The sequence below is a fragment of the Lithobates pipiens genome, unplaced genomic scaffold (genome assembly GCF_037356315.1).
Source record: "Lithobates pipiens isolate NorthernLeopardFrog02 unplaced genomic scaffold, aLitPip1_a1.2 Scaffold_18, whole genome shotgun sequence".
In the NCBI taxonomy this organism is placed as follows: domain Eukaryota; kingdom Metazoa; phylum Chordata; class Amphibia; order Anura; family Ranidae; genus Lithobates; species Lithobates pipiens.
The window spans coordinates 116,888,739-116,914,443 of NW_027507758.1; the positions used below are offsets into that span (position 1 = coordinate 116,888,739).

The window sequence follows — 25,705 nt, forward strand, 5'->3', positions numbered from 1 at the left end:
AAACCGGAACTAAACTCACTGATCTTAGCGTTTCCAAAAACCACATTCAAAGTATGCCTCTGGTAATAACTGTCAAAGTCATCAAAGAGCTTATGTAAGCCTCGCTTTCCTCTCATAAATGGCCATCATATTTATATGATGAACTTATATCTTTAACCTTCATGTAATCATTAATGTAATTTGCAACACATGAAAAATATGGGCAGCATTTAACGCCACATATTTGTAATAAAAATAACAGGTTTGGATGTCAACATAAAATGCTATTTTCGTGTTTCACAAAAACCCATATGTGCACAATAATTTATTATTACTGCTTTTAATACCAAAAGATATTCTGAATCTCTATTCTAGCTTTTTATTTCCCTATGCCCCAATGTAACAATCTACTTACCTCAGGATTATTATTTAGCGTCATTAGCAATAAAAAAAAAAAAAAAAAAAAAAAAAAAAAGGGGGGGTTGTTAAGCCACTATAACCTATTAATGCCATCCCCTCTGTTATATAACAATATGTGTCCCAGTGTCAAAAGGGGGAAAAGAAAAAAGCTAATTATGCTTTATATTAGAGTGTCTCCTGTCACTCACGTGACTTCTCGGCTCTCTCCTCTGCCCGGCTGACAGCTATAGTGGGTGTGGGGAGGAGAGAGAGCCGCTCTGATATAAGGTATAATTTGCATATTTATTTAATTTTTATATATAGATCAGACACTGGGACACATCTTTAAAACAGGAGGGGAGGGAATGGGCACTGTAATGAGCAGACAGGCAGGGAAGGGGAAGAGCGGACAGAAAAAAGACAGAGCAGGGCTGTGGACGATGGAGGAATGCAAACTGACCACGGTGTCAGGGCTCAACAGCCATGATAAACCTTGGTCCGTTCACAGAAGGGAGGGTATAGCTACACAGGATCAGACAGGTATTTCAGGTGTTACAGGGGGCCAAATTACACCGCACTGTATAACATTCTTTAGGGGGAACAGGATCTATTTTTTTTTTTTTAGGGTAGCAAACACTAAGTTTGCATTTTTTGCCATGCTCCTGCCATTTAATTTTCCCCGTGGTTCTTGTTGCAGGCACCTTGGTAAATGGGCTGTACACACTGTACTGTACACAATATATCCGTCCAAGAAAAGGAACAAACCTGGCAAACAAAGGAGTTATACTGGTACCTGGGTTTGGCCACGCTGGAATAATGCAGAGCCATGGAGAGGTTTAAAAAGATCCACTTCACAACTGATATTTCGGAGTGATGTAAGGTCTCGGCCATCACACCTTTCATTGAAAAGGGAGAGGGAATATTACAAGGCGATATTTGTCCTCTGTATGAATGAATAACTTATAGAATTCAGGCACAATACCTTCTGTTTTCATTCAAAACTTTGCTTCGGAAAACGTCTTTGGACACAACACTAAAAGACTCCATTATTTCAAATGGATCAGCTTCTGGGAATTTTTCTACAAAACAAAAAACATAGGGACACTGACTGCTTGTAAACCATGCAGCAACTGAGATGTAGATTAACCATTTGCCCACTGGGCACTTTTACCCCCTTCCTGCCAAGGCCAAATCAGACTTTGAATGACAATTGTGCAGTCCAGTAAAACTGTACACAAACAAAATTTTTATAAAATTTTTTTTTTTCCCACAACAGATAGCACTTTATTTTGGTGCCATTTAATCAACACTGGGTTTTTATTTTTATCAAAAAGACAATATTTTCAAGAAAAAAAAAAAAAAAAAAAAAAGGGAAAAGTTTTCTGTTATAAAACTTTGTAAATAAGTATTTTTTCTCCTTCACTGATGTGCGCAGATGAGGCTGCACTGATGAACACCAGAAATCCTTTTGGGCGTCAGGCATCCTGCGATTTGTCTGGTGACAACCGCTGCAAAATAATGCAGCGATTGAGGTTACATTGAAAGTAACAGGATAATGTGTCCTGCATATTGCGGCAATTCCGCTCGAGTTCTGGAACGCCTAGGTGTCAGCAGAGCCTTAGTGTTCCCCACAGATAGAAATTGAGGGGTGTTAAATCCAGAGGGAGTTCAACAGCACCTCTATGTCCTATCCCACATCCTGGCAGGATGTCATCGAGATAGGCTCTCTCATCTCAATGGTAGGGAGTGCATCTGGATGTTGGAGATAAAATTGCCCATCTGCATAAACCGCACAAATGGCCAGTAACATGGAGTCAACAATAGTGCGACTACTGACATCTTTAGAGAAAACATTTGCTGCCATAATTCAATTTGGGTTTTAAAAAAGGGCATAAATAACAACTGGTGAAATGTATATACAGTGTGTGTGCACACATACGCACTGGATAGAAAAAGTCTACACACCCCTGTAAAATGTCAGGTTTCTGTGATGTAAAAAAAAATAATTAAATAATAATATATGAGACAAAGATAAATCATATCAGAGATTTTTTCCAACTTTAAATGTGACCTATGGACTGGGACTGCACAACTCAATTGAAAAATAAACTGAAATCTTTGGGGGGGGGGGGGGGGGGGGGGTTTATAAATAAAACTAAAATAATGTGGTTGCATAAGTGTGCACACCCTCTTATAACTGGGGATGTAGCTGTGTTCAGAATTTAATCACATTAACCACTTGCCGCCCGCCCTATTACAAATTGACGGCGGCAAAGTGGTTTCATAATCCTAACCGGACGTCATATGACGTGATTAGGATTATGAGCCGCTGCGCGCCCCCGCGCATCGCGGCGATCGTTGTTGCGGGGTGTCAGTCTGACACCCGGCAACTACGATCTCGGTAAAGAGTCTCCGACGGAGACTTATTACCATGTGATCAGCCGTGTCCAATCACGGCTGATCACAGTGTAAATGGGAAGAGCCGGTGATCGGCTTTCCCTCACTCGCGTCTGTCAGACGCGAGTAGAGGAGAGCCGATCGGCTGCTCCTCTGACAGGGGGGGTCTGTGCTGATCGATTATCAGCACAGCCCCCCCGAGGATGCCCACACTGGACCACCAGGGACACCACTAGACCACCAGGGAAAAGGTAATAAAAATCCATAATCCTCCCTAGACCACCAGGGTGCCAGTCAGCACAATGGGTGCCAATCAGTGCCCATAATGGATGCCAATCAGTGGCCACAATGGGCATCACTGATTGGCATGCATTATTGTTTGGCACTGATTGGCATCCATTACTATAACACCGATGCCGCCTATGAGTGCCCACCTGTGCCGCCTATGAGTGCCCACCTGTGCCGCCTATGAGTGCCCACCTGTGCCGCCTATGAGTGCCCACCTGTGCCGCCTATCCATGCCCACCTGTGCCGCCTATCCATGCCCACCTGTGCCGCCTATCCATGCCCACCTGTGCCGCCTATCCATGCCCACCTGTGCCGCCTATCCATGCCCATCCGTGCCAGCTATCAGTGCCAATTTGTGCCACCTATCAGTGTCCGTCCGTGTCGCCCATCCGTGTCGCCCATCCGTGTCGCCCATCAGTGCCGCCCATCAGTGCCGCCCATCAGTGCCGCCCATCAGTGCCACTTCATTGGTGCCACATTGGTGCCCATCAGTGCCACCTTATCAGTGCCCATCAGTGTAGCCCCATCAGTGAAGGAGAAAACGTACTTATTTACAAAGTTTTGAAACTGAAACAAAAAAAAACATTTTTTTTCAAAATTTTCGGTATTTTTTTTATTTGTAGCGCAAAAAATAAAAACCGTAGAGGTGATCAAATACCACCAAAAGAAAGCTCTATTTGTGGGAAAAAAATGATAAAAATTTCATTTGGGTACAGTGTAGCATGACCGCGCAATTGTCATTCAAAGTGCGACAGCGCTGAAAGCTCAAAATTGGTCTGGGCAGGAAGGTGTTTAAGTGCCCTGTATTGAAGTGGTTAAATAGGAGTCAGTAGTACACACCTGCCATGATTTATTCAATGGGCCTCTGATTAACCCCAAATAAAGTCCAGCTGTTCTAGTAGGTCTTTCTTGACATTTTCTTAGCATCCTACAGCAAAAGCCATGGTCCGCAGAGAGCTTCCAAAGCATCAGCGGGATTTCATTGTTCAAATGGTATCAGTCAGAAGGGTACAAAAGAATTTCCAAGGCATTAGATATACCATGGAATACAGTGAAGTGGAGAATATATGGCACAGCAGTGGCATGACCAAGAACTGGATGTCCCTCCAAAATTGATAAGACGACGAGAAGGAAACTGGTCAGGGAGGCTATCAAGAGGCCTACAGCAACATCTGGCAAGTACTGGCTGTGTGGTACATGTGACAACAATCTCCCGTATTCTTCATATGTCTGGGCTATGGGGTAGAGTGGCAAGACTAAGGGTCGGTTCACACTGGGATGACTTGTCAGGCGACTTAGCCGCCTGACAAGTAGCGTCCCGTTCTGTACATTGGAACCGTTCTAATCGGAGTGACAAGTCGCTCCGACTTAGAAAAAGGTTCCTGTACGACTTTGGGGGCGACTTGCATTGACTTCTATACAGAAGTTGTTTTGCAAGTCGCCGCTGCGGTCGCGTCCAGGTCGCCTGAGGCAGTCGTGCTGTAAGTGGTGCTCCCTCAGTGTGAACTGGACCTAAAGCCTTTCCTTAGGAAGAAAAACATCCAAGCACAGCTAAATTTTGCAAATACACATCTGAAGTCTCCCAAAAGCATGTGGGGAAATATGGTCTGATGAAACCAAGGTTGAACCCTTTGCCCATAATTCCAAGAGATTTGTTTACAGCAAAAAAAAAAAAAAACACAGATCATCACCAAAAGAACACCATACCCACATTGAAGCATAGTGGTGGAAGCATCATTCTTTGGGGTGTTTCTTCTTTAGCTGGAACAGGGGCCTTAGTCAAGGTAGGGAGAAATATGAACAGTTCCAAATACCAGTCAATATTGGCACAAAACCTTCAGGCTTCTGCTAGAAAGCTGAACATGAAGAGGAACTTAATCTTTAAGCATGACAATGACCTAAAGCAAACATCCAAGTCAAATAAGGAATGTCTTCACCAGAAGAAGATTAAAGTTTTGGAATGGCCCAGCCAGAGCCCAGACCTGAAACTGATTAAAAATCTTTGGGATGATCTGAAGAGGGCTGTGCAGAGGAGATGCCCTCACAATCTGACAGATTTGGAGTATTTTTGCAAAGAGTGGGCAAATATTGCCAAGTCAACATGTGCCATGCTGATAGACTCAAAATCAAAAGGTGCTTCAAAAGTATTGGTTAAGGGTTTGCACACCTATGCAACCATATTTTATTTGTCTATTTTTACTTCCCTGTACCTCCATCTAAAAGTTTTCAGTTTGTTGTACAGTTTATAGGTCACATGAACGGTGGAAAAAGTTCTGAAAATCATTTATCGGTCTCATGTTTTTTACATCACAGAAACCGGACATTGGGGTGTGTAGACTTTTTTTTATCTGGTGCGTGATATAATCTCTCTCTCTCTATATATATATACACACATACTTTTTGGACTCATGCACACAACCTTGTTCACATGGGGCGATTACATGCGAGTCCCATGCAGGGTGGAATTTTAACCCGCATGGGGATGCACAGGTGTTGACTTTGGGGACTTGCACCTGCACAGGTGTCATATTGGGACACAGCATCTGTCTGTGCAGCCTCTGTATCCCAATAGACAACAGTAGGACTGATGTCATGGGAATGTAAACAATACCTGTGCATTTGCGTACTGGTAAAATACAGCAAGCATGCAATCATCCTGAGTGTATGAGCCCTAATTGAAGATGTATAAATGACGAGCTTGATGCCAGAAGCAAGATCCAGTGTAAAAAAATAAAAAATAAAATGCACATAAAAGTATGTATGTTTATGTGTGTGTAGAATTTAGAAGTGTATATGCTTAGATTTATTTTAGTGGCTAGAATGTTCATTTAATTGTAGCCAGTAGAATGAATTTATGTGCAAACAAAAAAAATGACACTTTTTTCTGAACTTGGCACTCTTGACATTTCTTTTTTACATTTCTGAAAACAGATCTAGTAAAATGGAGCTTAACGTGGTTTTAAAGCTTAGTTATTTATTTATTTAAAAAACAAACAGGTTATACTTGCCTGCTCTGTGTAGTGGTTTTGCACAGAGCAGTTCCAAGGTGCACACAAGTTTTTTTTTACCTTCATGCAGAGAATGCATGAAAGTAAAAAAAAACCTTAAAGCCCCATACACACTATCAGTTTTTCTGCTGAGTTTTTCCTTCAGATTTACCAAAACCATATAATACGAGGTCAAACCTTAGGAGTTTCAATTTGTATGCAATCAGTCAGGCCCTTACACTACATGGTTTTGGAAAATCTGAAGGAAAAACTCATCAGAAAAACTGATAGTGTGTATGGGGCTTAAGAATCACTTTAAAGGCCTCTTGCACACTGCAGCTTGAAAAAGCGCAGTACGGCTTACTTATTTTATTTACTTACCGAGCTAAAACAGCCCATTAATTGTAATGTGCCTATGCACACAAGCAAGCGAGGTGCATGGTTCAGAAAAAAATAAAAAAATAAAAATAAAATCTGCCATTTTGGTCAGTAATTTACACCTCATGCACGCAAATGTTCATTTGCATAGTACAAAGAACTAGGAGCGCGAGAATACATTTGTGGGATATTGCACAAAAATGCATATAAGTGAAAATACGCCCAAAACGCCTGAAATTACGTATGAAAAAGTAGCTGCTCAAACAGGAGTATCATGTGCAAGAGGCTTTATGCCTCAGTGTGTATGGGCACAAACCTGTGTTTGGATCCATAAAAAAAAAAAAAAAAAAAAAACGCTGTTTGGATCTAAACACAATTTTCGTGTGTGTGCATGAGTCCTTAACGTGAGCTTTTGTATGCATCTTTTATTGCTTTTTATCTGCGTTTACCAACACACACAAAATGTAAGAAACTGCTCCGAGATTCTAAAGAGAAAAACACAGCTGTAGTTTTCTCTTTTTCTTACTGAAAACTCAGAAGAAACTGGACTGAGGGAGAGGGAGGGGTCAATGCTCAGAATCAATCACTTCCGTTTGAACATTTCAGCTTGAGCTACTGAGTTCTGTAACAGACAGAGGGGAAAAAAAAAAAAAAAGAAAACCACGATAATCTCCACACTAAGCAAGGCCTCTTTCCAGTTGCCAATCAAAACTTAATAATGTTCTTAACAACTAACACAAATCGAAATGAAGGCACCACTCAGAGGCAAAAAAAAATAAAATAAAATAAACAAAAACACAAAAACAAGGAAGGTGGTCTATAATGTTCGATTCGGCAAAACGATTAAACTGGACATCGAACAATTTGGTTTGGATCGACCCAAGTCTATCAGTTATAGCAGAAAAAAAATAAAAAAATTAATTTGATTGTAAGGGGTCTGACCTGGAACAAGCATGTAATGAGTGAAGTCAGTGGAAAAAAAATCAGGACAAAAAACGCAATGCATGCTTTTACTGCAGCTTCTCCATTGAAGTCTATTGAACCAAAAAAAAAAAAAAAAAAAGTTGCATTTTAACAGCTTACCTCTAAAATCCTTTTCTTGGAGTACATCACGGGACACAGAGCCATAGTAGTAACTATATGGGTTATATAGGCCACCTTTAGGTGCCGACACTGGCACACCCTAGACAGGAAGTTTAGCTCCCTATATAACCCCTCCCCTTACCGGGAATACCGTTTTTGTAGCAAAGCAATACAAGTGTATACCAGAAGAGGGGAAGAACCTCTATTTCCTGTGATGTACTCCAAGAAAAGGATTTTACAGGTAAGCTGTTATAAAAATCCTATTTTCTTTATCGTACATCACAGGACACAGGGCCATAGTAGAAACTATATGGGATGCCCCAGAGCAATGCAATCTGAGGGGAGGGAGACACAAACAAAAGTAGGGTGCAATCAGACTTGAGGACCTGAAGGACCCTTGCGCAGACTGCGCCCAAAGGCGATATCTTCCTGTCTTTTTACATCCACCTGATAGAATCTGGTGAATGTATGGACTGAAGACCAAGTTGCGGCCTTGCAGATTTGAGCCATGGAGGCTTGTCAAAAAGTTTGTCCATTCGCACAGCCAACAAAAGTCTGATGAAAACTGAAAAAGTTTGTCCAATGAAGCGTGCACAAGGTCGGATGTTGCTCCAAAACAGCTAATTTGTTGTCAAAAAGTCAGATCATGTGTTTGGGCGTTTAGAGTTCCTATCATTTGAGCCCAGTCTTGCTACGAGTTAATCCAGCTTTGAGCAATCCTCTTATTGTTCAGTGAGATAAATCTTGACAAACAGAGAAAACTTTGTCAAAACCTCCCCCTTGCTGTGAGTGACAGGTGATTTACATATCTCGTGCACTAGCCTAAGAGACATGCATTATTATTTAATTCCCTCACACTCTTTTCCTCTGCTGCTCGGCAAAGATTGGCTGTTCCACACCTCAGCATCATTTGGCATGCTGAAGTTATGTGGGGACTTTTCTGGATGTTAGTGATTATAGCAGAAGTTCAGTATAAGAAATACACAGGAGAAAATGCATGTTGATAAGGGGAGTGTACTGACATCACGACTCCACCCACTAAGCCCTGGAAAACAGACCCACCCACAAAATCTGCAGTTTTTCGGGTCTCATAGACAGAGGGGAGACATTTGACAGATAAGGATACACGCAGGAGGCATGTATAGCCTTCTAGATAACCAATATTGCAATAGTTTAGAAAGGATGAGAGTGGGTTTACATCCACTTTAAAGGAGAAAACCCATAAGAACTTAAAAATTCTTTAGGAATCTCCACTTACCTTATCCTGCCGGCAGGGATCTGTGGTAAACCAAATAGACCCAATTTTCACCCCTCAGGGCGGGCTCAGTTAGAAAACCTTCAAGGACCAGGGCCCCTTTTTATTCGGAGGTTTCACACCCTTGGACCCATATAACAACCCGCCAGGAAGCTAAATGGCTGAAAAAAACAAAGCGCTGGATCCCTGGGTCCAGCTCTCTACACAGAGAAGCGTTACAGGCTAAACCTTGTTTCTTCCAACACAAGGCCCAAGTACCATTCAATTTGGCCTAAAAAGACACTTTGAATGGATCTCGCTGCATAGCATGCCTCAGCAAGAATTACTCCAGTGGAGCTCAGCACAGCACATCTTTACTTGTGACCAACACCTTAGACACTGGCGAAAAAACAGAGGTACTCCCGGTAAGGGGAGGGGTTATATAGGGAGTAAAACTTCCTGTCTAGGGTGTATCAGTGTCCATCACCTAAAGGTGGCCTATATAACCCATATAGTTACTATGGCTCTGTGTCCCGTGATGTACGATAAAGAAAGCATAGATGCGAACGTGTATAGGAAACCATGGTAAATGGACTGTAGTGCGTTTCTGCAAAAAGCAATAAAAAATACGCATAGGGTGAACCGAGCCTTAGATGCCTTTTTTTTATATTGAAATGGGAGGAAAAAGGCATTATGCATGCCAGAGATGGACTTCAAATCACCTTACCAGCCAGGTACTTAGCCTTTTCTCAACAGCAGCTACATGTTTTCTTTGTGTCGGGTTCTATTAAAGCTGAATTTCAGGAATTCAGCCACTCAGTAAAAAGTGCAGGTACACAATGCAGTTAATCCAAGGAGGAGCATGAAATCTCCTGAACTTATCTCTGTTATTTATATCCGACAGGTTTCGGGCTCTACAAGAGGATACACGGACACTGGAGGCTGTGAGAGGAGAGTGAGGAACAGAGAGCAGCTATGCCTGCCCTCCCCCTCTGCTGCCCATTCTGAGAAGCCTTTGTATTTCGTGAATGAGTTCACATAATACAAAAGGCCTCTGCGATAGGGCAGGAGGAGGGAAAGGGCTGGCATAGCAGCTGCATCAACTTAAATGTTAAAGATGCTTAGACTTGAAGCATCAGCATTGGGCTCATGAAATTACAGTGATAGCTGTCTTCCAGGAGTGTTAAAAAAAAAAAAGGGGAGGAGATTTACATAAGAGATACGACCCGAAGAGGTCATGGACTTCCTTGGACTTAAAATCATAGCGTGCCTTCGCTTTTTTACATTTATTTATTTTACAGAGGAGCCGAATTCCTGGAATAAAGCTTCCTGTGAACTGGTTTAAACTTCAATGCAACAAATACAGCTTCTCTCTCTCATCTGGATGTACAGTACCAAGAACATGATCTGTTAGTGGTGTGCGTGTGTGTGTGCGTGTGCGTGTGTGAATGCCCCAATTGTAAATTTTCAATTCAAGAACATTTGCTGATCTATTTATACCTCTTAGAACTTCTTCTGTTTCAAGTCTGATCTTGTTCACAGCTTCATCTCTAGAGATCTAAGGAGAGAAAGATATGCAAGTGTAACTAAACCTTAAAGAGAAACTCCACTTTTGTAGAGAAGAAAACATTGCCCTCTGGGTGACCTATATACATTGCAAGGATGTAAAAACAACCTTTGGTAGATTCCTACCTTTTGTTGTTCTGAAGAAATAGCTGTTTGTTAGTCTGTGTCCATGTGAATGCGAATTACTTTATAATTATCAATAAGCTGCTGCACTTGCAAGGATCTAATGAGGAAAGTGTAAGGATCTGCATTGGTTTAAAAGTGATTTCCCTTTTTGAGTATTTCACCAAAAGTAAAATGCAAGGGAGGACTAAAACCTGACTTGCATCTTAGTGCAGACTTCTGGGGAAATCTGTGAGCCAATCACACAAATAGGAAATTACATTTCTGGGGGGGAGGCAGCTTTCTGTACACAGGTGGTAGCTATATTTTAAGAAAATGACAGCGCTGCAGATTAAAAAGGGAAAGGTAATTTTGTAACAACATTTAATGAGATAACTTCTGTAGCCATTGTATATGCTATATTAATTTTTGCATTTATTTATTTCTCCATGAAAATGACGTTATCCTTTAAATGTTAATAAAATAAATAAAATAAAAACACTGCAAACAGGAAGCTCTCTTTGGCAGAAGAGACATGTACCATCTCTTCTGCAATAAGACACACCTGTCTGTCTGTTCACAGTCTTCTATTGAAGCCAACTCCGAAGCTGTGGACCGGGTCATTCCCTTTAAAGCAGTGGATCTCAACGCCTGTCCTCAGGGCCCACTAACGGGCCAGGTTTGCAAGATAACTGAAATACATCTACAGGTGATATAATTAGAGGTCGACCGATATGGGTTTTTCTCTGGCCGATGCCGATATTTAGAAATCATGGCGGCCGATAGCCGATATATGATGCCGATTTTTTTGGGCCGATATGTTAGGCCGATTTTATTTAATTTATTTATTTATTTTTAATCCCCCTTGATCTAACACACCTTTCCCACTGGGGCATTTTAAGGCGCTTTTGGGCTAAAAATAGCGCCTGTAAAGTGCCTGTAAAATGGCTCCCCTGCAGTCTGTGTGAAAGACAGAGTGCTTTCACACTGAGGCGATGCGCTGGCAGGATCTTAAAAAAAAAGTCCTGCAAGCAGCACGTTTGGAGTGGTGTATACCGCTCATCCACCACTCCTGCCCATTGATATGAATGGGCACCACTGCCGAAGCGCATGCAATGCGATTTGGCAGCGGTGCTTCATGGGCGCATTTAACCTCTTCCTTGGCCGCTAGCTGGGTAATATGTGCCCCACTAGCAGCCAAATAGCACCGCTAAAATGATGGTAAAGAGCCGCTAAAACTTGCGTTTTACCATCAACGCCTGCCCGCTCCAGTGTGAAAGCGGCCTTCATACGCGATACAGAAAATTTCTTACACTTAAACATTTATTAAACAAAACAAACCTCCAATCAGTTTACTTGTATGTATGATTTAGATAAAAAATAAATAAATAAATATATATATATATATATATATATATATATATATATATATATATATATATATATATATATTAAATAAAAACAGGTAGTCAAAACTTTTGGACAAAAAAAAAAAAAAAAATGGGCTAACTTTACTGTTTTTATTTTATTTTTATTTTTTAAATGGTGTATTTTTTTCCCAAAAAAATGCATTTGAAAGACCTCTGTGCAAATGCCGTGTGACATAAAATATTGCAACAACCGCTATTTTATTCCCTAGGATCTCTGCTAAAAAAAAATATATAATTTTTGGGGGGTCTAAGTGATTTTCTGGCAGAAAATACAGGATTTTTTACTTGTAAGCAACAAGTGTCAGAAAAGATTTAGTCTTTAAAATGGAAGTAAACCCTTCCAAACAACTTTGACCTACAGGTAAGCCTAGATTAAGGCTTACCTGTAGGTCCAAGTAATATCTCCTAAACCTATATGGTTTAGGAGATATTTGCCCGAAAATGGGCACCGCTGTCTACGGCGCATGCGCCGTAGACAGCGGCGCGCATGCGCACTAAATGCGGCAAGTCCAAGAATGGATTTGCCAAATTTGTCGACTCCCGTGCGCATGCGCGGGAGTGACGTCATCGCGGCCTCGCCGTATGACAGCGGCGGAGCTGCGAGGCGCGACTCCCGTGCGCATGCGCGGGAGTGACGTCATCGCGGCTTCGCCGCTGTCATTGGTCGGAGCTGCGAGACGCCACCAGCAAGATGGACGCGGCGGACTACAGGGATCAGCGGCGACTTCGCTGGCTCCTGTGTCAGGTAAGTGACACATAATGAGCTACTATGCGATGCATAGTAGTCCATTATGCTTTACCTTTGCAGGGAAAAAAAGAGGAAGTAAACCCATCAGGGTTTACTTCCTCTTTAAATGGTTAAACTGAGAACTTCTACACACAGAGATGACTTAATTCATTCAAGTGTAAACATTGTATCTTTCTGTTCTTTTCTTGGCAGCCTGCCCAGAGAGGAGGAAAGGGTTGCTATGACGACTCAGTCAACTTAGACCATTCTATACAGAAGTCATTTCAAAGTCCCGCTGTAGTTCTAAATCGGCTTTTTATCAGCACAAATCGGCCGATGCCGATTATTTAAAAAAACGGCAAATATCGGCCGACCGATATATCGGTCGACCTCTAGATATAATTTGCTGCTCTGTGATTGCCCTATTGTAGCCTGCTTCTCCCCAAGGTAATACCTAAAAATCTGGCCTGTTAGAGGGTCCTGAGAACAGGAGTTGAGAACTACTGCTTTAAAAGGCGAAGTTTGCCTTTTGTAAAATAAACACTTTTTTTTCAGGTTACAAAAAAAAAAAAAAGGGCGTTTATGATTTTTTACATTGCATCCTGTAAAGCATTGCACCCACGATTTGCAGTGCCTGGATCCCGCAGACTCAGAGTACACTGTCTGCCCGTACCTCCGAAAACCAACAGGCAGTTACTAAGTGGCAGGAAGAATCAATGAACTATGAAGGGCGCTCACCACCACCTCACAGTTCATTGGGAACTACAAGCCATCAGCCGCAATGGCTGACAGTACTTGTAGTCTATTCCTTCACAGGAAATTGTGAGGGAAGATGATGAGGGAAGATGAGGGAAGATGGTCAGTGCCTCACCGTCACAGAGTGGGGAGCACTGGCCCCAGAAGGTGGGAGAATAGGAGTATGTTGCACCTTAAATATGGTTGTAATAGGCAACATGCTTCTAAAGATGAACTTCTCCTTTAAGAACAAAAATGTTCACATGTGAATGAGTTTCCACAGAGAGGACACCAATAAAAACCTGGCAGAGGTTCAAACCCTCTATATGAGCCAATAAGCATCTGAGAAAAAAAAGGGGGAGGAGGAGTATAGAACTCCCCTGAGCAATATAAAAATTCTAAATATTTATGAACAATAAAATTATATTTACCCGACCAAGAAATAACATTTTAAAAATTATATATTTTTAGTCCTGCCCATAAAAAAAAAAAAAAAATGTCAAAAATAAAATCTATACCAAAAATTCTTTACATTCTGCTTGACAGAGCAAGGCTGCATTCACACCTGGGTGTTTTGAATCATGGAACTGCCGCGATTCTGGCTGCAATTTCGAAACGCTCTCAACATACATTTTAATGGCACCTAAAAACGCAGTGCGGTTCTGCTGCGATAAATCGTGCTGCAAAAGCAGCAAACCATACTGCGTGAAGCTTATCACCATTAAAAGGATCCGGAGGTTCTTCAAGGTGACACAGTTTGCCCTGATTTATTGCAGCAGAACCGCACTGCACTTTTAGGCGCCATTAAATGAATGCCATCTGAAATACGCATAGTGGTTTGAAATGTAGGTGCAGAATCTTGGTGAGCAAGCCCGCAATTCAAAAGCACCCAGGTGTGTATGCAGCCTTACAGATGTATATCCACAAACATTCAAACAAACCCTTCAGTTTACAAAAAAAAAAAAAAAAAAAAAAGGAGACTTTGCTTACTTTGTCGTGGGTAGAATCAGAAAACACTGCATGGATTTTCTCAGATGCAAGCCTGAAAAAAGAAAAAACAAAAAACTTAACATTAGAAAATGGTAAAAAAAATAAATATTCGCCAGACTGGTCTGTGTGCTGAAATGACAGCCTCTTGCACATGTACTGGTGCTCTGTCATGTTGGAACAGGAAGGGGACATCCCCAAACTGTTCCCACAAAGTTGGGAGCCTGAAATTGTCCAAAATGCGTTGGTATGCTGACGCCATAAGAGTTCCCTTCATTGGAACTAAGGGGCTGAGCCCAACCCCTGAAAAACAACCCCACACCATAATCCCCCCTCCACCAAATGATTAGGACCAGTGCACAAAGCACGGTCCATAAAGACATGGATGAGTAAGTTTGGGGTGGAGGAACTTGAGTGGCCTGCACAGGTTTGAGCTTGCAGTCTCCACTCAAACTCATTCCAAAAGTGTTCTATCGGGTTGAGATCAGGACTCTGTGCAGGCCAGTCAAGTTCCTCCACTCCAAACTCACTCATCCATGTCATTATGGACCTTGCTTTGTGTACTGGTCCAAATGATTAGGTGAAGGGGGGGGGGGGGGTTATGGTGTTGGGTTGTTTTTCAGGGGTTGGGGTTGGCACCTTAGTTTCAGTGAAGGGAACTCTAAAAGGCGTCAGCATACCAAGACATTTTGGACAATTTCATGTGCCCAACTTTGTGGGAACAGTTTGAGGATGCAAACCAGTTTGAGGATCCAACCAGTGCACAAAGCAATGTCCATAAAGACATGGATGAGAGAGAGTTTGAGGTGGAGGAACTTGACTGGTCTGCACAGAGTCCTGACCTCAACCCAATAGAACACCTTTGCGATGAATTAGAGCGGAGACTGCGAGCCAGGCCTTCTCGTCCAACATCAGTGCCTGACCTCACAAATGTGCTTCTGGAAGAATGGTCAAACATTCCCACAGGCACACTCCTAAACCTTGTGGTCAGCCTTCCCAGAAGAGTTGAAGCTGTTATAGCTGCATAGGTGGGCCAACTCAATATTGAACCCTATGGAGTAAGACTGGGATGCCATTAAAGTTCATGTGTGTGTGAAGGCAGGTGTCCCAATAGGTTTCACAATATAGTGTATATTCAGAGTGAAGGGGGGGGGGGGGGGGGTGGGGTGGGGATAATAATAATAATAATAATAACAATTGAATGTTACTAGGCTATTTTCTCTCCAGGTTGAATGTTATTAATCCATTAAAGTAAAGGAAAATACAACATTATAGCCACTAGAGCCAGGGTTTTTAACCATGGGGTGCATGGATGGCTTTCAAAGGGTCTGTGAGGATCAGATAAGAATACCATTTGCATTCACTTTACAGTCCTCCCCCTTGTCACAATCATTGGTTTCCCAGTAAAAGAAATAAAAGACGCGACACGTCATTGTTTATAGCGCCAACCGCTTGACTCATTGTTGGCCCCAGTTTACCATTTGAATTTGTATCATCATTCTCTGTACAACCCCCATCTTGTGCCATTTCATAAAAGCAAATGCCAATTCTCATGTAGTAGTAGCAGCCAAATTAAAACTAATTTGTTTAATTTGCACAAGATGATTGTATTTCATTTTTCTAATGAAAGTGAGTGAGTTTAATTTATTCAAACTTTGTACATGTCAAATGTACGACACAATAACATTTCAATAAAATAAAGTACGTATACTCATTGCATGCAATGTCGTTTTTATGTGAATATTTCTGGGGAAGGGGCTCACAGCTTTTTATCAGATTCTTAAGGGGGTCCGTGACACATAAAAGGTTAGAAATCACAGCAGTAGATTTAGCAGGTACTCATTTACTGTGATCATCAGCTCCACCTACTGACAATAATGTGGTAGTTTCTCAAAAACCCCATTTTGTATGAATAAAGCAGCATTCAACCTAGAGAGAAAACACCTCTATAAAGATACAATTTTGAACAGCACAGAACTATCATCAGCGCCATCTACTGACAATATTGTGGTAGTTTTCCCAAAACCCTACTTTTTTTTAATGAATGAGCAACATTGAATCTGGAGGAGAGCACACTCCGTAATAAGATTCGATTTTTTCCCTAAAAACACAGAATCAATGCGCATTAAGTTTCAGAGGCGAATAGCTCTCCAAAATTTTTATACATACACCTCAGTGTAGTTTTGTCCCCCTTTACCACTTCCATACCGGGCCTATGCTGGCATTTCGCTCCTACATGTAAAAATCATTTTTTTTTGCAAGAAAATTATTCAGAACCCCCAAACATTAGATATGTTTTTTTAGCAGAGACTCTAGACAATAAAATGGCGATCCTTGCAAATTTTTACTTCACATGGTATGTGCGCAGGAATTTTTCAAACGTGTTTTTCTGAGAAAAAAAAGCTTCATGAATTAAAAACAAGAAAGCAAAAAGCACAGTAACGTTAGCCCAATTTTTTTGTATAACATGAAAGATGATGTTATGCCGAATAAATAGATACCTAGCATGTCACACTTTAAAATTGTGCGCACTCGTGGAATGGCGCCAAACTTTGCCACTTAAAAATATCCATAGGTGATGCTTTAATTATTTTTTTTTTTTTTTTTTTTTACAGATGACCAGTTTAGAGTTAGAGGAGGTCTTAGGGTAGAACTGTTGCCCTTATGCATGTGGCGATACCTCACGTGTGATTTGAACACTTTATATATGTGGGCGCGACTTTTTACACGCTCTTTAATTTTCTTTTTTTTAAATGACTTTAATTCCTATTACAAGGAATGTAAAACATCCCTTGTAATAGGAATAGTGCGTGACAGGTCCTCTTTATGGAGAGATGTTGGAAAAAATTAAAATTAAAAATTAACCGTCTCTGCCTTTCCAGCTGCGCCCCCGCCTTTGTTTACATCCGCTGGCTTGGACGGGACGTCATAACGTTTCCGTGGGTCAAAGATGACTGGAGACCATCCGGTCACCAGAAATCTCCATGATCAAAATTACGGTGGCAACAGATTTGTTCTCCGGCTCACTGATCGCACGGGCGAGCTTGGAGAAGCACCAGAGGGTGGTGGGGGAGGACGACTGGGGGGGGGGGGGTTGGGATGTGCCCTCCCGCCGCCTGTAAGAACGATCGAGCGACTGAACTGCCGCTATGATTGTTCTTACGGTGCAAATGATGGCTAATGTATCCATCCTCTGTAGTATTACAACAGGTCAATGTTTTCCTGTGAAATCTAGCCAATGGACAGAAAACAGTGCACATGTGGTTTAAGCCTTCTTTATCCCTTTCAACTAACCACTTGCCAACCAGCGGCTGCAGTTGAACTGCGGCAGGTTGGCTCAGCTGCGCAAAATCGACGTAGGTGTAAGTCGGGCTTCTACACGGCGATCTGAGAGTGCGTGTGGCCATTGGCCAGCAGGGGAGCCAATCAGCAGGTCCGGATGACTCGATGTCTTCTGGCCGCCCACAATCGTTCCCTGCAGTGGCAGACTGTCAGTGTGAGCTATCTGTCCATACATCATACGGACAGTCATTTTCACACTGACAAGAAGACTCGAACAACCACAGCGCTCAAGCACCCTGGTAGCTCATTAAGAACTACAAGTCAACATCCACAAAAGGATGTCAGTGCAGTTCATTCAAAGAACTCTGGAAATGAATGACACGGCCGTGTGAGCGAAGCCCCGCATGCCAAAAGAAAAAAAAAAAAGACAGCTAGTACAGGGGACTTCCACCCTCTCTCCCCGGGACAGCAGTAGAGGGAGAACAAGTAACAAGTTCCCAAAGGTGAACTTATCCTTTAAGCAGAGGGAAAGGCTCAGCCACATTCCACAGAGATTTATGAAAACTTCCTAAACAATGATGAGCATTTTGACATAGGAAAAGCTTGTCATCTACTCCTCAAGAAACCCTAAAGAGGCTCCTCCTTGAGAAATTGTCAAATTGGGCCACTGGATTGAGAGCAAAACAAAAGCAGATATCTTATAGTAGGTGTTCTTAAACTGTTTAATTGTAAGACTCCTCTTCAATGAGCTAAAACCTACTACTACATAGAAACTATTGATTAATATTAAACATTGTACCCATAGGCTGCCACTGCTGATGACCCTCTGACTATTATTATACAGGATGCATATAGCGCAAATAGTTTACTAAAGCTGGAGAGTGCAAAATCTGGTGCCGCTCTGCATAGAAATAAGCTTTTATATTTTATTGTCAAAGCTTAAAGAGGAAGTAAACCCTGATGGGTTTACTTCCTCTTTGTCTCCCTGCAAAGGTAAAGCATAACAGGCTACTATACATCGTATAGTAGTCCATTATGTGTCACCTGATACAGGAGCCAGCGAAGTCACCGCTGTCCTCTGTAGTCTGGAGCATCAATCTTCTCGGTGGGTCTCCCTGCTTCGCCGCTGTCATCTGACGAAGCCGCAATTAAGTCACTCCCGCGCATGCGCATGGGAGCCGCCACTCGCGTCATATCGGCGTTGACCGCAGCGCAGTAAGTGCGCCTCTGTCTATGGCGCACGCGTTTTGGCAAATATCTCTTGGACCTACAGATAAGCCTTAATCTAGGCTTACCTGTAGGTCAAAGTGGTTGGTAAGGGTTTACAACCACTTTAATTGAACAAGTTAGAAGCAAATTGGCTACCATGCACAGCTGCACCAGATTTTGCACTCTAGTTTTAGTAAATCAACCCCAATATGTTTCTGGCCGTCATTGGTCTCAGGTCATTTAGCTGCCCAAGCCTCAGGAAAGGAAGGACTCCTATCTGTATTCTTGCTCAATGTGTGTGAACAAGAAAGAACTGAAGGATTCCCATGAACATAACAGCCAGGCAAACCACAAGGTGGTCAAAAGGTTAATTAAAGACAGAATACTTCTTTTATATTTTCTTATATTATTTTTACCTTCTTGCAGTGTCAGTAATGTCTTCATTAGATTTGAACATCTTCTGTACAACACGCTTTTCTTTTCCGTGCTCTCTAGTTAGCTGTTGTATACCAATAATGATTTGATTTGTTTGTTTTATTCCCATTTTCACAGCATGACAAAAATCTTGTTGCAACACATTTTCAGCTGCAGCTTCAAGCATTACTGGAAAGGAAGAAAGAGGAAGTCACTGACGCTCCAACAGTCAGCTGTCCACCATGCAGATCTTTGGTACTACCTGTACGGCCCTCAGACCCCAGCAGCAAGTAAAGGGAGTTGGAGCATTGATTTGTAAAGGGACTGCAATATCCGTGATCTATAGCAGTCTCTTGTTATGCTTCTGCAGTCGGTCCCGCAGCATGTCTCCAACCACACCCCTGTAGCATGTCCGCAGACTGAGCATCTCCTGAAGAATGTCCACAGCCAGCCTTCTGTAGAATTACAAAATAATGAACCCTAACAAACTAAATAAGGACTATAATGTAGGGATGCACCGAATGGGTTTTTTGGTGCCGAAACCGATACCGAAAATGAAAAATACACTAGGCCGAAAACCGAAACCGATACTGAAACAGCACCGATACCGAAAATGACTGTTTTTAAAAAATATTTTTATACAGGAGATGGTCAGAGACTGGGGACGTGGCACAGGAGATGGTCAGAGACTGGGGACGTGGCACAGGAGATGGTCAGAGACTGGGGACGTGGCACAGGAGATGGTCAGAGACTGGGGACGTGGCACAGGAGATGGTCAGAGACTGGGGACGTGGCACAGGAGATGGTCAGAGACTGGGGACGTGGCACAGGAGATGGTCAGAGACTGCGGACGTGGCACAGGAGATGGTCAGAGACTGCGGACGTGGTACAGGAGATGGTCAGAGACTGCGGACGTGGTACAGGAGATGGTCAGAAATTGCACACATGATACATGACACAATTGATACAATGCAGCCAGCCAGTGTCCCCTCATAGCAGCCAGCCAGTGTGTCCCCTCTAATAGCAGCCAGCCAGTGTGTCCCCTCTAATAGCAGCCAGCCAGTGTGTCCCCTCTAATAGCAGCCAGCCAGTGTGTCCCCTCTAATAGCAGCTAACCTGTGAAGAGAAGAGGAGGAGAGTCGCCTCCGTCGCCTGTTTGATCACAGCAGGGGAACATCACAGCTTGCAGTTCAAAAGCTGTGTGTTCCCGGCCGTGCGCCGTCACGTACAGCCCCTCCCCCTTGTCAGGGCACTTTGATAGACAGATCATCCGTCCAATCCTACGGGTGATCTGTCTATCAAAGTGCCCTGACAAGGGGGTGGGGCTGTACGTGATGGCGCGCGGCCGGGAACACACAGCTATTGAACTGAAAGCTGTGATGTTCCCGCGCTGTGATCAAACAGGCGGCGGAGACGGCTCTCCCGCACTATATAGATATAGCTTTTCATGATGGGCGCACCAGGGGCGGGGGGCGGAGCCCCGCCCCTACCCTGGTCCCGCCCCATTTTCGGCTCCATTATCGGCCGTTTTTCTCTTTCGGCAAATTGCCGAAAAGGGCATTTTCGGCCGATATGTTTCGGCGGCCGAAATTTCGGTGCATCCCTACTATAATGGTACCCAATTCATGTAAAAAGTATCAAAAATTATTATGATAAAAATTACACATGTATACATATCCAAAAAATAAAAGTAGAAAACACACAAAACATAGCCAAACCCATCTAGTACTCCTTGAATACAGATTCTTAGTGGCTCCCCTATAGTAGTGCACAGAGAGTTGCTGTAATTTTTGATGCAGTTTGCATTGCGCAGGAGATAATCCGCTTCTTCAGGAAAAGTTTCAGCAAGAACACTCACGGTTAATAGTCAAAAACATCAAAATAAAAACACATTGAATGATCCTCCTACAAATGGTCAGAATCTCACTCCACACTGATCTGAGGAACGTTATCATGGGAACCTCTTTACCTACCCAATATAATACCTTGTATATCATTAGGTGCACACCACACTAGTTGACTATGGATACTTAGTTCCAATTACATTGGAACCAACTATCATCTTGGCAAACGAGAAGGACCGTCCTGTGGCATTATATGGGTGACAATGACCATTTGTAGGTGGACCAATCAATTTGTTTCTATTTTGATGTTTTTGACTATTAACATTGGGTGTTCTTGCTGAAATGGGTTATCTCCTGCAAAATGCAAACTGCGTCGAAATGACAGCAACTCACTGTGCTCTACTATAGGGGAACCACTAAGAATCTGTATTCAAGGAGTACTAGATGGTTTTGGTTATTTTTTTTTTTTTTTTATGTGCAGCTTTTGTGCGTTTTGTATTTATTTTTTTATATGTATACATGTGCATTTTTATCATATAATAAACATTTTGATACTTTTTACATACACTGTATACCATTATAGTCCTATTTAGTTTGTTAGGGTTCATTACATTATTTTGTATATCATTGATTAGGATGAGGTACCAGACCTACACAGGCTACCAAACGAGGGTCTGTTATTGATGCCTTCCTTTCAATTTCCCATTTTTCATTTCTGTAGAATTATAAATACTAATAAATATCACGTGTGGCCTCTTGGCCCCAGTTGAAGCCTCCTACACTACACAAGCTGACCACCACTGTTTCAACAAGTTGCGCTGAAGAAAAAGGTGAATATTGTTCAGAAAGGTTAGATCCCATGTTGGGTTTTATTGCCTTTTGTGTCCCCATGTGGAATATATCGTATTTTATTTTAACAGTCCCAGTGACACCCATCCCCAGGAGAGGAACATTTGTGTAAGTTTCCTAACAGGGACATGTTCCATCCCTCATTCGAAAAACATATCACCTGCCCACAGAAATTAAAAGCCATATTTTACAAACAAGACAAAACCTGGTTCTGTACAGGCTGGGACAGCGACATGAAGGAGTGGCTACATCTGAGGTTTATTCTTGGCTTTTAACAGAGTTAGATGTAGTCATCAATGGGCAAACCCTTGACAGTCAGACACTAAAGGGCAGCACACAAATGCCTTTAACTGCTTGCTGACCAGCCACCGCAGTTTTACTGTGACAGAATGGCACGGCTGGGCAAAACAACATTATGTTACGTAGCTTTGTCTAGCGGCACCCGTGCTCCAGCAGCGCGTGCCTGGCTCCAGTGATCGCTCGTGACAGAGCGAGAACCGGGATCTGTGTGTGTAAACACACAGATCTTGGTTCTTTTAGGGGAGAGGAGAGAGGATTGTGTGTTCATATTATGTATGAACACCAATATCTCTCCTCCTAGAAAGTCCAATCCCCCCACAGTTAGAAACACAGTGAGGGAACATAGTCAAACCCTTCCCTGCCAGTGACATTTACACAGTAATCAGTGCATTTTTATAGCACTGATCACTGTATAATTGTCAATGGTTTCAAAAATGTGTCAAAAGTGTTCAATGCGTCCACCATAATGTCGTAATCCCGATAAAAATAAATAAATAATCGCAGATCGCTATAATTACTAGTAAAAAATTTATAATAAAAAATGCCATAAATCTATCCCCTATTTTGTAGACGCTATAACTTTTGCGCAAACCAATCAATATACGCTTATTGCAATTTTTATACCAAAAATATGCAGAAGAAAACATTGTCCTAAACTGAGGAAAAAAAAAAAAAAAAGTGGGATATTTATTATAGCAAAACGTAAAATATAGTGCGTTTCAGAATTGACTCACTTCTTTTGTTTATAGCGCAAAAAATAAAAGACAGCAGAGGCGATCAAATACCACCAAAAGAAAGCTCTCCCCCCCCCCCCCCACAAAGAGACGTCAATCTTGTTTGGTACAGCGTTGCATGACCATGCCAAATCGCAAAAAATGGCCTGGTCATTGAGCAGCCAAATCTTCAGTGGTGGTTAATTTGTGAAAAGCATTCAAGGCTTGTGGGTTTACCGATTTACTGATTTATTGTAACTCAGCATCAGGAAATATAGCTTAAAAGGAGAATATACCGTACATGTTTTAATAAAAGATCAAAATATTGCACAAAATGCAGTGCCAGTAAAGGATACCCAAGTTAACAGCTAAAAAGTGTCTAACTATGGCTTTGTCATGTAAATCCTTATACCATAGATAGAGCTACAGGCAGGTGTAAAGTGTAATAAAGGGAGAAAGGCTGGTGCCATGGAAGTTGGCTAAAACATAGCTTTAATAATGTGGGTGAACAAGTCAAAATAGCGCTTTCAGGTTCAGAAAAATGAACAAGAGATACAAGAAATACAATAAAATTACAAAGAGCGCCATTACACCATCAGTTTCTCAAGCATAGCCTGACAAAGTATGAATTGGAGGGGGAGGGAAAAGGGACCACTCCTGAACTTTGCATCTCAACGATAGAATGATACCAAAACAGAAAACCTTAGAAAGGAGTAAGAATATACAATGAGAAGGCAAAAAGCTCCTGTAATTTCTGTCCTTACCTACTTGACTGTGCAGGCCTCCAGTGACAACCAAGTTTAATAAACTAGAGGTCATCTGTTTCCTGGTAGGGTTTACAATAAATTCGCCATCAATCAGACCGATTCTAACAGCACCTAAAAGAGAGGACAAACAAAATTATAATATTATATATATATATATCCTGTAGAATAATGATAATAATAAATTTTTTTATATTCAATAGACAGCCCCAATTGATCTACAAGTTCAGGCAGCATGTGATTAGTCTAATATCAAAAGCAAAAAATATATTATTTCTGGCTAGTTGGTAGAGATGGTACTACGGTAGCACGCAGAAAACAAACAGAACAGTGTCTGGGTGCAGCTCATTTATACAGGAATTGTTGTAAGCTTAAAGAGGAACTGCAGTCTGCGCACATAATTTGTAATAAAAACCATCTTTGCCACTCTGAAGCTTCCCTCCAACCACTTTGCATATTTTATATATACACACCGTGATTCCGTACTTTCCAAATATGCTGCAGAAATCTCCCTCCACTGAATCTAGCTGCAGCCATTTTAACTGTGGGCAGCTGAAGCTGCTGCCTGTTCACTTCCTGGATTTACACAGACACTGAGCCACACCTCCAACTCTGCAGCTTTCATTGGCCCTCTTATGACTCACCCCCCTCCCTTCCTGGCAGACCTTCATAAGTGTAAGAGAGAGCGCTGTGTCATAAGCCTATTTTTTTTTTTTTTTTTTTTTACCAGACAAGAAACAGGAAGTGGGCTGTATAAGGTATTTACTGGCAGAAAAAAAAAAAAATATGTTTTACTATCCAAAGTTAAAACAACAAGGTCAGAAGATTTAAGAGATGGAAAGATAAAAAAAAAATAAAAAAAAAATAATGACTGAAGGTTCGCTTTAATAAAAAGCGAGTTGCACTACGCCAAAAGGTCAGCCCAATTAAATAACAGAAGCCTTAGGAATACCGCTTTCAGCTGACATAAAACTATGGTATTAAAACGAGTAATCCATTACACCGAAGCAGCCACAATAATTGTATATTGCAGGCATTTGTCGACAATTTATGCAGCACTTTACATATTGTACATTCACATCAGTCGCTGCATTCAAGGAGCTAAGATTCTAAGGTTTCTATCTCAGACACACACACAGTATTAAATGCTTAAAAGTGGTGGTAAAGGCTAACTTTTTTTTTTCTTTTTACCTTAACCCCTTTACGCCGACCATATGCAAATATGTGGCCTCAGCTTGAAGGGGGTTGCATTGGATTGATGCCTGCAGTTGTGCCAGTACCTTTTTACTTTTTTTTTTTATTTTATTTTTTATATAGAGCAAATGGTCAGCTTTCTTGAGATACCAACTGATGCAGATGGCATAACAGCAGAGTGGATGCTAAGTAGCAGGAGGGGATGCCCCACCCCCTCTCGTGGCTCTCCCTTCCCTCCAGGAGGCCAGAGCGACAAATCAGCACATCCGCTGGCTGGCTGGAGACCCGAACAAGGCCGAAAGAGAAGAATTTTTTATTTTTTTAAAGCTCCCCATCCCTAAGTGCTCGTTCGCAGAAACAAATGCATACGTAAGTAAACAGTGTTCAAAACACACGTGAGGCATCAGTGATCATTAGAGCGAGAGCAATAATTCTAGCACAAGACCTCCTCTGTAACTCTAAACTGGTAACCTGAAGAAAATGTTAAAATGTCTCCTATGGAGATTTTTAAGTACCGTGGTTTTCCGCCATTCTACAAGTGTGCTCAATTTCAAAGCATGACATGTTAGGTATCTATTTACTCGGCGCAACATTATCTTTCACATTTTACTGAAAAATTGGGCTAACTTTACCGTTTTCTTTTTTAGTTCTTGAGAGTCTTTTTTTGCCCAAAAATTGCCTTTGAAAGACCGCTGCACAAATACTGTGTGTATTTTTATTTTTTCCTTTTTATTTTATTAGGGGATCAAAAAAACTCACAGATCGGATTGTTCCTCCGATCAGAGTAACAGATCGGATAATTTTTCGGATCAGCAAATATGGGTACGGCTGGGCATTGCCAGAG

At 41.9% G+C, this 25,705-nt stretch overlaps 1 protein-coding gene across 1 annotated transcript in view; it reads right to left on the minus strand.

Moving 5' to 3' along the window:
* The window catches only part of PNPT1 (polyribonucleotide nucleotidyltransferase 1), an 89,937-nt gene that overhangs the window by 41,761 nt on the left and 22,471 nt on the right, over nucleotides 1-25,705 (minus strand). The window contains exons 8-13 of the mRNA XM_077486042.1: nucleotides 23,668-23,781; nucleotides 19,200-19,386; nucleotides 14,296-14,347; nucleotides 10,246-10,303; nucleotides 1,361-1,457; nucleotides 1,172-1,274 (exon numbers count right to left, since the gene is read on the minus strand). Coding sequence (XP_077342168.1) covers nucleotides 1,172-1,274; nucleotides 1,361-1,457; nucleotides 10,246-10,303; nucleotides 14,296-14,347; nucleotides 19,200-19,386; nucleotides 23,668-23,781 — 611 coding nt within the window. The remainder of the gene's footprint in view (nucleotides 1-1,171; nucleotides 1,275-1,360; nucleotides 1,458-10,245; nucleotides 10,304-14,295; nucleotides 14,348-19,199; nucleotides 19,387-23,667; nucleotides 23,782-25,705) is intronic.